The 17,446-nt window shown below is 44.5% G+C and overlaps 1 protein-coding gene across 1 annotated transcript in view; it reads left to right on the forward strand.

The window, feature by feature from the left end:
* The first annotated feature begins 302 nt into the window (after positions 1-302).
* The window catches only part of SLC35F3 (solute carrier family 35 member F3), a 60,767-nt gene continuing 43,623 nt past the window's right edge, over positions 303-17,446 (forward strand). The window contains exons 1-2 of the mRNA XM_030236224.2: positions 303-464; positions 15,591-15,915. Of these exons, the coding sequence (XP_030092084.1) occupies positions 389-464; positions 15,591-15,915 (401 nt within the window). The 5' untranslated portion in view covers positions 303-388. The remainder of the gene's footprint in view (positions 465-15,590; positions 15,916-17,446) is intronic.

Consider the following 17,446-nt stretch of genomic DNA (forward strand, 5'->3'; position numbering starts at 1 on the left):
CACCGGCGGGAGCGGGAGCGGTGTCCGCAGCCGCATTACGGTCCCGGCTCCCTGCGACCTCCGCCGGAGCCGGACAGCGGGGCCGGCGCCGTCCGGGGGCTCCGCAGCGCCTCTCGCAGCGGCGTCCGGGCGCCTCCCCCGCCTCGACCCGGGGGGCGGCCCCGGGAGCCCTGGGGGCGGGCGGGGGGGGCCGTGCCGGTGACGTCGGGTTTGCAGCAGCCCCGAGCGGCAGCGGGCGGGCGGGCGAGCCCCAGCCCCCGCCGCCCGGTGCTGCGGCAGAGGGCGGCGGGCCGGGAGCCGAACCGGGGAGCGCCGCCGAAGAGGGCTCCGGCGGCGCCAGGATGTAGGCGCGGGGCGGCGGGGAGCTGCCGCCGGCGACAGGCTCGCCATGAAGAAGCATTCGGCCAGGGTGGCCCCGCTCAGCGCCTGCAACAGCCCCGTCCTCACCCTCACCAAAGTGGAAGGTAAACGACGTCGCTGCGAGCGGGACGAGGGTATCCCGGGGAGACCGGGTACCGCGACCGGGGATGCTCCGGGGCGACCGAGTGCAGTGCTGGGGCGATGCCCGGCGGCCGGGGACGGCGCGACTCGTGCGCGGGCGGTGGGAGCCCACGGGGCGCGCAGCTCCCCCGCCGCCGGGCATCGCCGGCGCTTACCCCTGTCCACCGCCCTGCTCAGCCCCGGGGCTTTCCTCGCCCTTACTCCAGAGGCAGAGCATCTCTCCGGACCTCCCCTCTGGACGCGGGAGCAGCCCTCAAACCCGTGGGCGAGTATCTGCCATGCAGGAGGGAAGGAAGATGCTCGGCAGATTTGTTCTCCCGATGTGAGGAACGCGGCCCCGTGTTCCAGCCATCTGTCCTCACCTCTGTTTGCCGATCCAGCTGCATGGTAGCCGTGGAGTTGGAGTCTTGTGGCCAGGAGGGATATAAGAGCCAAAGAGCAGTGGGGGCTGGCAGACCTCTAGGGACCACTGGGACCTTTGAAGACTTTCAGGGATCATGGCCAGGGACCTTGAAAAGGACACTGATGTGCTCAGAAGGGTTCCCTGGAGAAATCTGAGGTTGAGGAGCTGTTTTCTTGGGTAAAAACCTGTAAGCCTTGTCCTAGAGATGGAGGGGTGAATGCAAAGGCTGGGTGCAGGTCTGGGAGAGGAGCCTGTCTGAAGGATGGATACAGAGCTCTGTTCCTGAAGGAAGCGCAAAGGGAAAGTTGCTGGCTTGGGGAATACCACTGGGGTATGTCGTTGGTTGAGAAAATGGTGTTGGTGAAAGAAAAAGGTTGGCCAGGGGGAATGGAAGGAGGAGAGGCAGAAAGGGATGAAAAGAGTGAGGCAAAGAGAAAGAAAAGCTAAAAAAAGGGAATGATTGAATGGCAAGACATAAAATGTGAATGTGAGGCTCTAGAGAAAGCTCATGAAAAAGAAAAAACTAATACTGAAAAACTGAGAAATTAATAAAGGAAAAGAAAAAATGGTAGCAAAAGCTCTGTGGAGCAGAAAGTGAGAAAATGCAGAAATGTGCAAGAGAAGAAAAGGAACTAAAAGCAGCAAGTAGGAGTGGAAAGTAAGGGGTACCTGAAGGTTCATATTTCAGTTCGCAGAATATTCAGCTGTTGCATTCCCATAACATAAAAGCCACCTACTGCAGAGATAGGAAACGGAATCCCAGTTTTCTGATGGAAAGAGCAGGCCTGATCTTCATTACACTATAATTAGAATTTAAAAAGCCCTTGGAGTTGACCCCATGTGCAGTAGAGTGTTTCTCTCGAGGTTTTAATTGGAGGCTCCTCTGGGCTAGGAGCTTGCCTCCCTTTCTTTTGGTGCACTGCACAAACTTTATGAATCATAAATAATAATAACCTACCAAGTTCCAGCTTTGAAATGTGGGTCATCTCATCCCTCTTTTACCAGTTCAAATACAGTTTATTACCTACCTTATATAGAAACAGAGGGAGAGCAATCTTCACTGTGCCATAAAATTGAATCCTTTCAAGCATTTCCATGTCTGCTCTGCATACCAGGTCTCAGATACCCTATTGCTGCCCACCAGGGACTTTGTTGACCTAGTTGGACTTCTCCTTCTTTACTTCAGATTCCTTTTTCCTTTACCATCAGTGGCAAAAATCTAAATTGCCTTGATGGTGTATGATAGGGCCTTGAGTTTCTTTCCTTCTCTTTAATGAAACAGACTGGCTCCGTTTGAGAGCTTTCTTTTCCAAACCAATTGACAGCATTTCTTTTCAGGCTAACATTGACTAATTTTGCCAGCTGGTGTTAAAGCCATATAAAAAAAAATGTAGTTATGGGCAAAAATAAAGTGAGACAGCTGGCACACTGCTGACTTCCCTTGGCCTGGCTGCCATACCTCTGGCAAAGATTTGCCTTCCTCTGGTAGTCCAAGTCCATTGCAAAGGCATAGACAATGCTAAGAGCAAGAAAACAAAAACTTTCATCTGCTTCACAGTTATGATTATTTTCTCCCCTATCAAGCACCATCAAAGCGTTTCAAGGATCTTTGGCAGAACCACTAGGAATATGTTTCATTCTGGGATGGTTAGCCAAGAGGAGCCTTTCATTGATATGCATTGCTGTAAAGCCCTCCAGCATTCCTTGTATTTTCCTGCCAGTGCAGTGACTTCTTTGCTTTAAAAGGAAGATAAGGACTTGGTGTGTTCAGAAGCGTGACTGCCATTTCCAATTATTTTGGAGATTGAATCATCAGTATGCTCAGAGCCTGCTGTACCAGCACTTTTAAAGACAACTGTGTCTACATTGCTCAGGCAGGCAGTAACCATACCATGTGTTTTCTGTGCCTGGTACCATTGTACACCCTTCATATTTAAAGAAATGTATGCTTGGGGCCTGATTTGTGCTTTTTCTTCCTTCTGTTGTTGTTTTTCTCACCAATTTCTGTCCACACTGAAGTGGCCATTCCTCTCAGACCAGCCAATTGACTGGTTTCACCCTATTTGTACAGGAAAGCACAGTGTGCTTTGAGGACTGACTTCTCTTCCCCAGGCAGGTAAATATCTCCATTCTTGCTCTGCATCCTAAGATCTTCCACAGACAGGTAACACCAGCTTTGACAAAGAACTGCAGAACAATCATCACACCAGAGAAAACACATCCTCCACTTAATTAGCCCCTACTAGGAGCTGGCTTTCAGCACCAAGGAAATGCTATTGCAGCCTCCCCTATAGCACATTTCCTCTGCACTGTTCTGTCAGGAATGAGTGACTGGTGATATTCCAAGTTTCTTATAAAAAAGATATCTCTCTGCTATCAGTTATACATCTAAACTGAGTTGCCGTGGAACCGGATGAACCACATGTTCAGCTGGAGTAACCCTGCCTGCATTGCTGGAGTTGCAGAGAACTTGTATAAGTATGAATGAGAAATAAATTTGGCCTTTAGTATATTTGCATGCCTGCAGGGAATTCATCACAAGCGCATCAACACTGTAATCACTTTAATAATAAATCTTTTTCACTTCTTTAGCAAGCACAAACTAAAGATCCCAAGCCCAGCAAAGACCTCCATGAGTAGCAGTCGGCTTCTTTAAGAGAGGAGATTCTTATTATCCTCATTTCACAGATGGAGCTGCTGAGAAACTGCAGAATGAAGCAACTTGCCTAAAAACAAGCAGCACATCTTTTGACAGAGCAGGCAAGAAAAGACCAACAGCAGATAGGAATGGATGCCCAAACTTTCCACACATATCTTTGTGGCCATGAGAGGGCCATGAATGGATGCAACAGGGGCCAGAGAAGCCTTGGTTTACTAAAATCAGTGACTAAAGCTTCCTTTTCGGGAAATAAGCTTAAATGCTGCATAAATACATTTCTGAATAAATACTGTGTAACTATTAGCAGCATTCTGCTGGTGCCATCCAAAGGTTTTGGTAGACAGGCAATGCTTGTACAACTGAGCACTAGGGCAGGCTGTGTGAACATCTCACCCAGGACTTCACAACTGTGGAAGCAAGATTTGGTGGCCACTGGTCTTTTTTCCTACGAAAGCCATACATGGCAGACCTATGCAGTGCTCATGCATCCTAGAAAACAGAAGCAGCCGGTGAGCAAGAGAGGCTGGTGTTTTGGGGGCTCAGCCAGGGCTGTGGGCTTGGGTGTGCTCCCCCCCTGAAGCAGCCTTGGCAAGGAATTTGTCTTGGGTTCTGCATGGAGGACTTAACTTTGAAAGTGTTCTCTTTTGCCCAGGCAGCCTCTCTGCACAGGAGACAGCGTTCAGTGTGAGCAGTCAGGGCACCTTAACCCACCTGGTTCTTGCTCCTTAGCTATGGCAGCAGTTTTGTCCTTCTGACCAGAACTGGTGAAGGTGATGGTGACAAATTCACATGGAAGGGGGTTTTGGTTTTGCTGTGTGTCTGCTTCTCCTTTGGACCTACCAGCATGCACCCCATTACCGCAGGATAATGTCACTTACTCAGCTGACAGAAAAGCAGTACCTTCTGCTGTGGGTACTGAGTGTTAAGTACACATGGACAGTAATTACTCTCTGGCTTTGGCTCAGGGCAGCTTTTGCCCAATTTTTGTATTCCTTGCAGTATTTTCAGTTAGTACAACAGCTTATTTGAGCAGATAGCCAAGATCTTGTTCCAAAGGCGTGAGGAGTTTCTTGTTGCATAACACCTGGCTCATTTCCCAAATGGCACCATGCTTTCCTAGGCTTTAAGCAGCTTCAAAATGAGCTGCTCTTAGCTGTGCTAGCTTACTCACTGGGGAGTCCCTCTAGCTTATCTTTGATCACGTCCCCCCAGTTATTTCATCTACTATCTCGCCTGTGCAAAATCATGAGTTATAGGTTTGGAGGTGACTCATTACTTCTGCACCGTGTCCCCTCCTCAAATGATACAAAAATACAAAAAGATCATTTTGACGTTACTAAACTAATGCCAGAGCAGGAGTTTGAATGCATCACAAAGCAGAAAGAGAGGTTTTTAAAGATTTATCTAAGCTCCCTTACTTTAGTGGCTGAAATGAGACAGTATGTGCACACAATGGACAAACAGTAGTTTCACTTACAGTGATGGAACTTAAGAATGACAGCATCCATTGGATCATCTTCTCAGTCCTTCCGTGGATCACAGACCATTACATTTCACCCACTTATCCTTATGAAGTAAGGTGCATTTTGTAGTCATCTTGAATCAATTTAGGCATTTGCTTTCAAAAAATAAGCAGATTACTAATCCACCTATTTAATTATAGGCTTCTCCCATGAGAAGTTGGAACAAGAACCAGTAAAAAATATATATGAAGTCACCAGAATGCATTATTCACTGTCTCCTGTATTTTAATTTTATAAATCTTGTAAAAGGAATTTTGTCCTTCTTTCCTGATGGCTGACAATCATAAACGGTTTGATTTTTAGCTCAGTGTAAGAGCCAGAGTTCCAAAAAGACTCCTAGTTCAACATAAAAGTCTAAGTTAGCTCAACATGTATTCCCCAGCAATTTCCCAGCAACAAGGCTCATACATAGGATTATTTATGTTGTTGCTTTCCTAGCACATTATACTCGGTACAGCACATTCACTTATGTAGTAAGCAGCTCTCTCCGCTTGGCTGGAGCACCACTGCCAACCTTGAGTCCACAGCCTAGTTAATCTTTGTTAATTATAAACTGTGAGATGCCACTGCAGACCTGGATAGCATCCTGCAGAAGCAGGAATTTGGCCAATGAAAAGTAGGTTCACTTTGTAGTCTTCACTGAGCTTTGCTGACAGCCACTGCGGCATAAGATCAAAGACAACAGGAAACAGGCAAAGGTGTTTTCAGCAGTGCAGAGCTGGCTTGCCTCTAGGCAGAGTTGCCCACCATCTATTGGAGAAACCAGGTACCCAATTTCCCATGTTAGCTGCCTGGTTCCAAACACGTGGATTTCCTCTATCTGGACATAATGCAGGGGTATACAGCCTGAAAAATTTTTGAGCCCTACTCAAGGCATGAATTTTGATACAAGATCAAGAGCCCTTTGGTTATGCAAAAGTTGTATGTTGTCTCTTCTGGAAGTATTAGTTATACATTTAGTTCAGTTTCACTACTTCTGAACCTAACCTACTTGTGAACCCTGTAAGTCTTGTCATTCAGTCATGAAAAGTACAAAAGTGAGGAGGTAAGAGCTCGAAATGCCTTTTCCACAATCACCTCAAATTCCCTAGCACAACTCTCAGTAAGGGTAAGATTTAATTTGTGACTGAAAAAGGCATGAGTGTCTCTTCTGTAGCTGACTGAAACAAGTGAGGAATGGTGGGTTGCAAAAGCCTTTCTACTGCAAAGAGGATGAGGCAAGTATCGGAGAGAAAATAGAAACTAGAATTTTTGCGTGCAATGTATTTTCGCATGGAGTTACACTGAGTACCTCCGTGCCCACATGGGCCTAGCCAAACCTGACTTTTTTTAAAGGAGACTCAGCTTTTGATGAGTTTGCTGCTGAGAGGTTAGGAGGCATCTCTTCTTCCTCCCAGGACATCATTGAGGAAATCATGTGGGGACTTCTGTGGATATATGTGCATCACTCTCTAACCACTGCGAGCATGCTCAAGTCCATGTCAAGTCCCACTAGTATCTAGTTATTGCTTGACAGAGAACAGATGCTCCAACTCTCTGGATCTGAACTTAGGAGCTAAGAAAAGTATTGTGTTTGAGGTTCAATAGCAGGTTAAACCATTAGCTTCTAGGAGAAAAATCAGATGGAGTTGGAATTCACTATGGAAGAAACCAATGGGCCACAGCAGAGTCTTCTGTCTAAAACTGTGCTTACTTGAAAGCCAGGCAGCTCCGAGTTTTTGAAAGCTCCTCAAGAGTGAAAGAACATTGTCTTGTTTTTGATAAAGTGTGGTCAGCAGAGCCTCCACAGTTAGCATGAATTCATTATCTCCCTGTATATATGCACTGATATAAATGTGCTCTTTTTATTAGTATGTAAGTAATTGAATTCCCTTGGAGATAAAACTATTACTCAAGAAAGACATGTAGCACTCAAATGCCTGGATAATTATTACAGTAGCTTCCTGCAGAGAATGCAGACTGGTTTTTTACCATCTCTCAACCCTTTGTTCAGTCTGAAATTTGAACAGACTGATCAAAATTTGCCCAGAATACAGTTTTGCTCATATCTGATTTTTGTTCTAATAGCAGTTCTGCTTCCATAACCCCTCAAAGTAAGTGGTGAAACTCCCAGTGACCTCACCAGGTAACTCACTCTAAGATTCAATCCAATTTTTATTCAAGAATGGAATGCAGAATAATATCAAGATCACATAACTTATAATCAGGGTTACTCCTTGCACGTGGTTAGTTTCCACTCCCACAATGCTGCTACTGTAAAAAGCACCCAGTATCTTCCATTTTCACTGTGGATTCTGGTCATGAATTCTGGTTAATAATAAGAAGGACAGTATTTAGGGGAACTCCTCACCTCATAAAATTCAAAGTAGAATATCATAATCAGGCCTGTTCGAATGCAGCACTTTTAATGGAATTTCAAGGCAGCTGCCTCTGAAGATGAATTAAATGGATTAAAGTCCAAATTGCTGCAGTGTGAAGTTGATAACTTTTCAGTCCTCTTTATATATGACTAACAGGAATTAGAATATGTATTTTGCAGAAAGCCTTGCTGGCACATTCGACAGAGGCAGAAGGGCATATGTATTCCAGGGAGGAGAATTTGGCATGTCTTCAAAAATACGTGGAGATTATTTAATTCCAGCTCTTAGTAAGTTTAGATATGATATTTAGCCCAGGATAAAACAGGAATTAATATATATTACCCATCAGTGATAAAACCCACTATATCTGTGATTTATACTTCAGGATATGAGAATACCTGCCACAAGAAATTTAGGCCTGTTTGATACAAATCGAGCTATATGGATGATCTGGTGACATCAGTAACATGGGACAGATTTCCACAGATGAGAATCACCTTGATTGTCAATGAACCAAAAGTCCTTTTTCCTACCCTGCTGAAATTAAAGTGAGAAATTAAAATTAAACTGATCAGACAAGTTTGAATAGCCTGCGTAGATTATTGTAACACTTTAATAATTAGTTAATTTATACTAATAATTTCAATAGCAGAAGAGGGTCTGAACTCAGAATGCTTTTTTCTTCGTTTCAGTTTTTGTTCATGCAATTTTCCCTATTTTCATATACCTACATCCCTTATTCTGCAGCCTCAAGCAAATTCAAACCTTCTGAGCTAATAGGTTAATACCCTAGGTTTGCTCTTTAAAATAATTCTATTGTGGACTTTAAAACTATTTTCTGTATTAATTTATTCTAAATTTAGTAATTCTATTTCATTATCAAATTAAGTAAAATTATTTTTATCTTATACTGTAAGAGCAAAGTATTTAAAGAAAGCACTTTAAACTTTTTTCAAATAGCATCTGAAAATCCATTTGTGCAATGCTGTGTTGACCAAATATTCTAATTTAAAAACCGATTTAATAAGGTTTTATGGGGTTTTGTCCTTTTTCTATTGTGATACATTAATTGATATTCAATAAAAAATAGAGCACTGATCTTCTAGACCTTCAGCCCCGACTATGGTTGGAAAACTGGGGAACTGTGAGCAAACCCAAAGTCATTCTAGTGCTGTGTTACAGTCCCACACACCAGCCACCCACAGGGACTCACAGCTTTCCTGTAGGAATCCAGGAGCAGCTTCCTCAAAAATCCCACGCAGCTGCCATATGGGCCTGACCAGAAGTCCATCAGGTCCTGCCTCCAGCTTGGTGGAATTGAACAAGAACATGTATTTCCTAGCCATTCATCTCTCACAGTGTGGGTGTGCTGAGAGCTGCAGCTTGCCCAGATGTAGAAAAATATTTTTTTTTCAGCTTTGTTCCTAGTATTTTTAACAGTGATTTTGTTTTTTTCACTTCTCTTGAACACTGAGTTGCCCTTTTCTATGGAGCATCCTGTGAAGAGCTCATAATCCCTGGTGGCCAGAGCCCATGGCTGAGCTGCAGCGTGTGGGTTTGTTTACTCCCACCTGCACCTCTTTATCCACATTTCTCCATCTGCCGAGGTGTGACCCAGCCACATTGTCTCTCATCCCTGCAGCTGGCCACTGCCCTTGCTGACCTGTCTGGCTTCACATCAGTAGGAAACTTTGTCACCTTGTGGCTCACTCCCGTGGTGAGGTAGCCGTGGTTAACAGTGCAGCTCCCGCTGCAAACCTCTGCAGAGCTTTGGCCGCTTCCCCCATTGCTGTGTACACTCCTCATTGCTTCCCTGGTCTGTACTGAGCCTTTTAGCCATTGCAGCACTTTCCCTGTCTGCCCATTTTCTGTAAGGCTCTTTGGATTTTTTCAGGATCCTCTTCAAAACCTGGAAGGGGTGTCTGCACCTCCTTTACTGTTGTGCTTGTTGACCACTGTCAGAGAGCCCTGGTGAGGCTGCAGGATGAATCATGCCGCCTGCCCAGTACATAATGCTGTCCATTATGCTGTCTAAGATATCCATCCTAACTATTGCTCACTCTCTTTAGCACTTACCACTCTGTTTCAAAGCTGAGTTGGCAGGTAAGTGGCTGAAACCTTTCCTTCAAAAACTGGAGGTGGAGTGTGTGCCCCTCTTCAGGAGCTCAGTCATAGAGCAGCCTTCCACCCCTCTGCTAGGAGCAGGAAATCCATCTGCCAAAGACAGTGCCCACAGGCCCTCCAAGGCCAGGAGAACCCAGCTAGCAGCAAAACTGGCTGGCTCAGAATAGAAAACATTCCTACTTCTTAGGAAAGCATAAATTCAAGAGGTCATTTGCCCAGAGGAGAAAAAGTGAGGCCCCAGCCTTGTTCCAGTGACTACTTTAAATACAGAATGGAGATATTTCTTGGAGATGACTCCTAAGATGAGAGATGGGAACTCTCAAATGTGTCTTTGAATCCTGACAGAGTCTGGGTGTAAGAGAGGCACATGGGTGTTAGGAGTCCTGGTCCTTTGGCATACCCAGGAACAGATTCTTTGGCATCTGATGAGCTCTAGTGGGATTGTGAGGAGGTTACAGCTGCTACAAGCAGCTTTGGCAAAGCTAGAGCTAATTTGGAAAATGAGGGAATGTCCCTTGATGCAGAAGTTGGTCTGTGCATGCTCTCATTACAACTGTGCAGGAAGGTTGATACATGGAGATTACTGGCTTCAGAAATGAAATATTAGCAGTTTCTCAAAACCAGACACCAGGATGACCTGTGAAAGGAGAGGCCATCACTGACAGGGGCACAAGAAAGCTGCACTAGGCAGGCAAAAAAGTGGGTCCCTGAGACCTCACCCTTTCACCTGACTGACTGCAAAGAAAATGTCTGGGCAACAGATCTGAACAAATATCAACATTTCAAGTTTAAACACCTACAGGGGTCATTAGAGATGTAAATCACTCCGTGAATTTGGTATTTCGTCTTCTCTTCACAGGATGATGCCTCAGCTGGTTTTTAACGGCTTAGTTCAAAAATCTTGAGCACCTAAATAGTGCATGGTTAGTGTGGTAGGAACAGGGTAAAAACTGTGGTAGGCAGGAAGGGGATAAAAACAAAGTTTGAGAAGTTTGTGAGTCTGCTACTGAGGCAAATAACATTGGGTATCCAGGAGACCACCATGAGAAGCCATCCTGTGTGTTCTCAGGCGTGTTGGCACTAATTGTCTCCCACTGATCCCTCCACGTAGTAAATACTGGGTGAAGAAGTCGCACAGCATTCAAGGCTGTGAGAATGTGCCTTGGTAGTATCTGGCCCTGATGCCTCTGCATGGATTTCTAGAGCTCCAGCCATGCTGAGGATCAGGCACTGTCTCAGAGGACCTCCCTCAGCTCCTTCTCCCCTCTTTATGATAAGCCTATATTTTTGCAAGCTTTACAGGCTTGTTCTGCGCAATGCTCAGGCAGTTACAAAACATTTGACAGGCTGGCAAAATGGAAATGCCTTCAGGATATCTCATTTATAACTGTCAGAAAGACCTGTGAAGGTTGTTCTTTCTTATCAGAACTTTTTTCCAGAAGCCTGATTTAGAAGAACTGTTTAAGAATATGCTTACTTTACATTCCTAGCCTGGGGAACCTGGAAGAGTTGAGCATTATCATTAGGTACATGTTTTGGTCCCTAGTAGGCAGGACCTTAGTCTGTAAGGGTCACCTTCTCATTCTGAAGGGTTGGAAAGGGCACCCAGCACTTGTGTAATGCTTCCTTGCCTGATTTGCTGACTAGCTGACAGCTGCTAAAGCAGGTCATTGATGACAGCTAAATATGTTCCTGTGCACTGCACAGCTCTGAGTCCCCCAGCGCTGTCTGTGGTGGCTTTACCCTCTGTTCCTGACAGCAGTGGTGGAGAGGTGGGACTCATCTCACCCAGCTTCAGACACCCACACCCTCTAGAGACACCTACTTCCAGCTTGTCGCCCCAGACTGTTTGGAGCTGGTGGAGAGAAACAAGCACTCAGAGGGAGTGATTCATCTGGCTTGTTTTAATCATCCACTTTAGGAGGAGATAAATCGTGCTATGGAAATGTCTTTTTGCTGTCTACTAACTATGCAGAAAGTGTAAATCACTGTCTCAGATACACAAGTCGGCATGGCAGATGTCTCAAACTAAGATGAGTGCCACCCTTGGTTTTTATCAGTATTGTATTTTTAATGCACACATTTCGGTACAGTGTGCTCCTACAGTAAGCCCATAGCTGTCTTCCTGTGCACAGGAGTCTTAAGATTCTTGTACAGACTTTAGAAGAGGCCTGGACAGCCTATTTAAAGGTGTTATTTTTAATGGTTTAAAGGTGCAATGCTTTCCATGCCTCCTTTGCTTCATGGCCTTTGGCTGGGTCTGTGGACAAAATAGCTTGGGTGTAGATGGCCCCTGCTACCAAAGTCACCTGAGGGGGTCTTAGCCATAGTAGAAGAAACAGAAGGACATCTGTTTTCTGAGACTAATGGCATTGGCAGTAGCTTTAGAAATTATTTTCTTCCTTTGTTTCTGAATGCCACGGGACAGAGGTTGGACTGAAAGGGAGGGAGGAGAAATGGTTCAATTTGAGATTTATGAAAAGGAAAATGCATAAGCAAGAGGGGCAATGAAAAACCAAAATGAGTGAAAGGAAGATAGGCATTTTACCTCTACCTCAGTATCCTAATTTGTTCTTTTGGGGGATACTGTAGCATACAGAGCAGTTTGCTGCAGGAAGCAGTGGAAAAAACCCATTAAAAGTCCTGCAGAACTAAAATTCTTCAATGTCCTGCCTCATTGATTCTAAAACATTTTACCATCTTTAAATTCATGTGCATTCTGTTGCCAGATGACTCTTGTGCAGTGTTAGAGACAGAGAGAGAGAAGCTTTTCAGCCACGTGTGGATTTAGTGTCACCCCATCTGTGCACCTGTGGTTTGGGTGAGGAAAATGTCCCCAGGAGAGACACAGGGACTAGACAAGGCAAACTACAGCCCTGGATTTTGTGTTTGCCAGCTGGCAGGCAAGAGCCCTCCACAGTAAATGAGAGGATGAGACCACATGATTGTATATCATCTGTAGGGTCCACCATCTCCAAAGAAAATCTGTTTTTTGGGGCAGATTATCCTTCAGGTATCCTTCAGGTCAGTGGTGCATCCACTGGAAAAGTCTGTGCCCCTTTGGCATCTAACTCTCCAGCAGCACAAGCAATCAGGAGGTCACAGTAAGGTTTCACAGACAGATACTACAGATACTGACAGATATTACAAATTTCAGTTTGTAGCTGTTAATCATCAGACAGTGATTTTTACCCCTATCATAATGAAACCCATTGTGCCTGGGATAAGTTTTTACTCCCTCCAGTCTGTAGATGCATCAAAAGAATGAACATCCCTAGAAAGTTAGCCTTTCAGGTGCAAGTTCGTTTTAGAAGTTGTACATGCAGTATTGTCTATTGCTGAAAGCAAATGTTTCTGTTGGTGTGTTTAGCACAAAATTAAAGATACCTGGACAAGTAATTTTGCCTTCATAGCAGAGAAAATATCAGTAACTTCAATTTTAGGGAGCAATTGCTGTGGAGCAGAGTAGAAGGCAGTGATATTCATGCAGGCTGTGCAGATGAACTGCTGACTCTTGTGTACATGCACAGCACAGTGGGGACCTGGGCAGGTGGCTTCAGCCCTTCATGGGGGGAAGATCTTCAGCACAGTGTCTGCACTGGGCTGTCTGTCAGCACTGTGTTACCAGATGTTGAGTGTCTGGTGCATCAGACAGTTGTGACTGATTCTGTTTTCAGGAAAAAATAACACACCTCTAGTGTTGTGATTCAGAGAACCTACTTGTCTTAAAATCTCATATACCTAGTGGCTTTAGGCACATTCCCTTATGTTAAATATCTTCAGAAGGAGTGGTTTAAATCCTAGTTTCCTGTTTCCCCGGGGAGTAACTGTGAAAGATGCAAATTGCAGATACCTCACTGGCTGTCTCAAGAAGGAGAACCATTTTTTTCTACCTCTCCAAGCAGTTTCAAAAACCTAAACTCTGAGTGAAGTTGCCTTGACACAGAGGCACAAACTCTTAAGCTCTCGTTTGGTATGCTGGCTTCCTGAATTGTTTTTTTCTGCAGAAACCCAGTGGTCAAAGGGAAGAAGGGTGCTGGAGTTTGTTAGGGTGTGTGAAGTGTTTGGTGTTGTAGTGACAATGCCCAGAAGAAAATCTTGAGTGGAAAGGAAAAGTTTGGTAATCATTCTAGGACTTGTGTGGTGGACAGCAAAGAGGGCTCTAGCAAATGCCCATTACATGGTGAAGTTAAAAGAAATGAGTGTACCCTTAATTAGCATAAACTGAACCCTGGTACTGGTCTGTGCAGCAAGTGAGGCAAGAAGCCTTAGTTACAAGCAATGTGTTACCAAGAAAATACGTCAGAATTACTTTGAATGAGCTGAGCCTTCACAGGCAGTCTGGTTTTCAATTCAAACATTTGGCAGGTGGCTTGTAACCTTTCCATTATGTGTTTGATACAAGGTCATATTAACTTTGGACAAGTCATTGGCTTGCTGGTGCATCTCTTGTTATGTAGGAGGCTGCCCACACAATCTTCTATTGAAAACTGAAATAAGTGGAGAGATCAGATCTCTGGAAGCTACACAAAAAGGCTAGATGTTTATGTCTTTGCTGCTGTACATTTTTTTTAGATATCAGGCCATCAAACGGAGGCCACAATCCTTCTTCTTATAAAATACAGCTTTACCAGGCAACCTAATGGTACTTTTAGCTCAGATCATGCATTTCTTATCTGTAGGGAGATAACTAAATAGTTGTTTCTATAGAAGGAAACATTTTCCTTCATAATGCATTAGGTCATATAAATATAAATTTAGGTTAGCTTGAAATAAGAGATTCTCCATTCCACATATGAATTCACACCAGGAAAAGTAAGGATTTTTTTTTAATGTGGACCTCTCTTAGTCTGCCTTGAATATTTATAAATGTTTGGAAATGATACAGTCTTTCATTGTCCTAGCTTTACTTATGTGTTTTCACCTTTCAATGCACACAGTAAATTCTGGGCAGTTTTGAAGCTGTAGACTCCAGAATTTCAATATGAGCTACTGTTACTTCCTGCTTTAGGTGAATGGACCAGCTAAACTGCAGTCAGCCTCTGGGAGAAATCACTGCGGAATGTTGTGTGTGGGTGACTGACAACTTCAGCAGATGTTCAGTGGGGTGAATTTAAGAAAGGCAGGTAGAAGGCCCTGAGGGCAGTGGCCTGCTGCTGAGGTCTGCCAGCATGTTTTGATCTCTCTGAGAACTCAACCAGCTAACCTTTCCTTGTTCCTTCACAAGCTGGATACGTTATCGACCGACAGCTGTGGGATAGCAGGGCTTTAACAATTCATTGAGGGTTGAAGGGGCAAGGTTTTTAGGTGAAAAATTTCCAGCAGTGTGCCAGGCTTAGTTACAATGGGGCAAAGCTCCAGTCCAGTCTTTGTGCAGGACTCGAACTAAAAAAATTAGGCTTGCCTGGTCAGAGATGGACTGCAGGGCAGGCAGCAGGTGGTTTGGTTTAGTTTTTGCTATCTGGCTACAGCCACAGGAGACATGTTTTTCCAGGGATCACTGAAGTGCCTGGTGATCCAATTCAGTATTAATCATGCCATTTATGTTGCAGCGATTTTTCTTAACTTCAAGATTAAATATGTTGTCCTCCTTCTCTTTTAAGAAACACCATATTCCATAAACTGTCCATTTCTGCATTTTCCGAGACAATAACAATTTCAAGTGTTGTTATAATTCCCTTTGCTGCTTTATCAAACTCAATACCACATTTTTCATCCATTTACACACCCCAACAGCACGAGTTTAAGTGGTGTGTTAAGCCTTTCTATGTACATCAAAGCAACATGTAATTTTCACTTCTATTCTACCCAAGGCTTCTAAATCTAGAGGCGATAATTGTTATTTGCCTTCTAATTATGCCTCAGTTCAACCAGAGGCTTTGCAATGATCTAAAAACAAAGGACATTTTGTGGCAGGATCCGGTGGGTTCCTTTGCACCTGACTTCAGACGGGCCTAAGATTTGAAAGCTGAAATGCAGGATGGATTTCCTTAGTAAGCCATGTGTTTTCTTCTCCTCAGGGGATGAGCGCTCCCGGGAGTCTCCAGCCCCAGCCGAAGCCCAGATGCAAGCTGGGGCAGAAGGCAGTGGAAGGGTGAGCCGCTGCTGCTGGAAATGTTCCGTGACGCAACTCAAGAAGATTTTCTGGGGTGTGGCCGTGGTCCTGGGTGTCTGCTCCTCTTGGTCGGGCTCAACCCAGCTAGCAAAACTGACCTTTAAGAAATTCGATGCACCCTTCACTCTAACGTGGTTTGCAACAAACTGGAACTTTTTATTCTTTCCTTTGTATTATCTTGGACATGTTTTTAAGTCAGCTGAAAAGCAGTCTCCAAAGCAAAGATACAGGTATGGGAGCTTTTGTTTTTAATCCCGTGGCTCTTGCATGCTACTCTGCATTTTACAGACGTTTTGTTCAAATCAGTCAGTTACATCAAACCTGTGTTTGCTTTCCTCTCCAGGTTTGTTGAAGGATGGTCTGAGTTCATTGTGTGTCCTGTGTTAGGTGCTGTTACTGTTCCTGATATATTTTCACTTCAGCAGTAGGAAATCCAGATTTATTTCCAAAGCATGCAAGTCATGTTACAAAAGCCTGCATTTTCTGCAATTTTTTATCCAGAGTTTTCTGCAAACATATTTTTTAATTAATATTTCTTTCCCCTACCCATAGCTGACTTCTGTGAGTAAGCTAAGTAAGCTTTTCTTTTCCAAGCTGAGGACTAGAGCAGAGCCTTGAATAGCTGAGTAAAAAGTCCTGCAGTATTTTCCTGGCACTACGCCCTTGACATCAAAGGCCAAGCTGTGATCCCAGTTAAACTTGAGCTGTTGTGTTTATTTCCGGGAGGAAGCGCAGTCATAACCAGAGGCAGCACTTTGTCTTCAGCACACCTTGTCTTCATAGCGAGCCAAACCCGCAGAGCCTCTCATGGAAAGCCTGAGTGCCCATCCTCCAGGAGAGGCTGAGGATGCTCGGGCTGCTTGAAGGACTGCCTCTCCCTGAGCACTCCCTCAGCTCTGCTCTGCTCATTTTGGCCTGAGAGGTGTCTGGGACAGATGGGATGACTCAGCCATCAAGATGTCCCATGTCAGAGAGCTTCCCTGATACGTGGAAGGATGTGAACAACCTTTTCCCCTTCTGTTACACAGTGGGGCTCATAGACTTTTAATGAAGTAGCTCAGAAAAGTAAACAGCAAGAAGTACACATTTCTCAGCTCCCAGCTGCGCAGCAGCAAGGTGGAAACTTACTACAAGAAAAATCTAAGAAACCAGGTTACTCAGGAAATGCTCTACCTCAGATGACTAGGGTTAAGAAATTTTACTGCTTAGCCATCATTACAGTTTCTTTGTCTTTTAAATAATGTGGGGGCTGCATATAATGGATATGACCATTCACTGCAGGTTCCAGAGCAGGATCCAGAAGTTCTAAAGGCATTTTCATAAGTGCCATGTTTCCTGAGCTTCAGTTTTCAGATTGTATTTGTTCACAGCAAATACAGAGATAAGAGGAGTATGGAGGTTACAGAAAGTTACAGCTTAATCTAAAACCAGCAACAAATGCTAGCCTAAAAGCAAATACCTTTTTGCTTCTTTGGTTTTAAGTATTTTTCTTCCCAGCTGCTCTCAGATAATGTTTTAAATACCGCTGAATTCTGGGGTGAGCTGTTGTGGTTTGCCAGATCCCTGGGTTTAAAAACCCAGAGCACTGTACTCATTGCTGCAGTAAATTGATACAGTTGGTAGTTTCATGTCTTTCATTAATTAAATGAGAGCTGAATGGAAGAGCAGGTGCAAGCCCTGCAGCCTGTTTGGGATGCAGGGGGACATCATTAGCAGTAAGCTTGCCCAGGCTTCACAAAGAAGGTGTGTTTGTGTGTCTGA

This window comes from Serinus canaria, chromosome 3 (genome assembly GCF_022539315.1).
Source record: "Serinus canaria isolate serCan28SL12 chromosome 3, serCan2020, whole genome shotgun sequence".
In the NCBI taxonomy this organism is placed as follows: Eukaryota; Metazoa; Chordata; class Aves; order Passeriformes; family Fringillidae; genus Serinus; species Serinus canaria.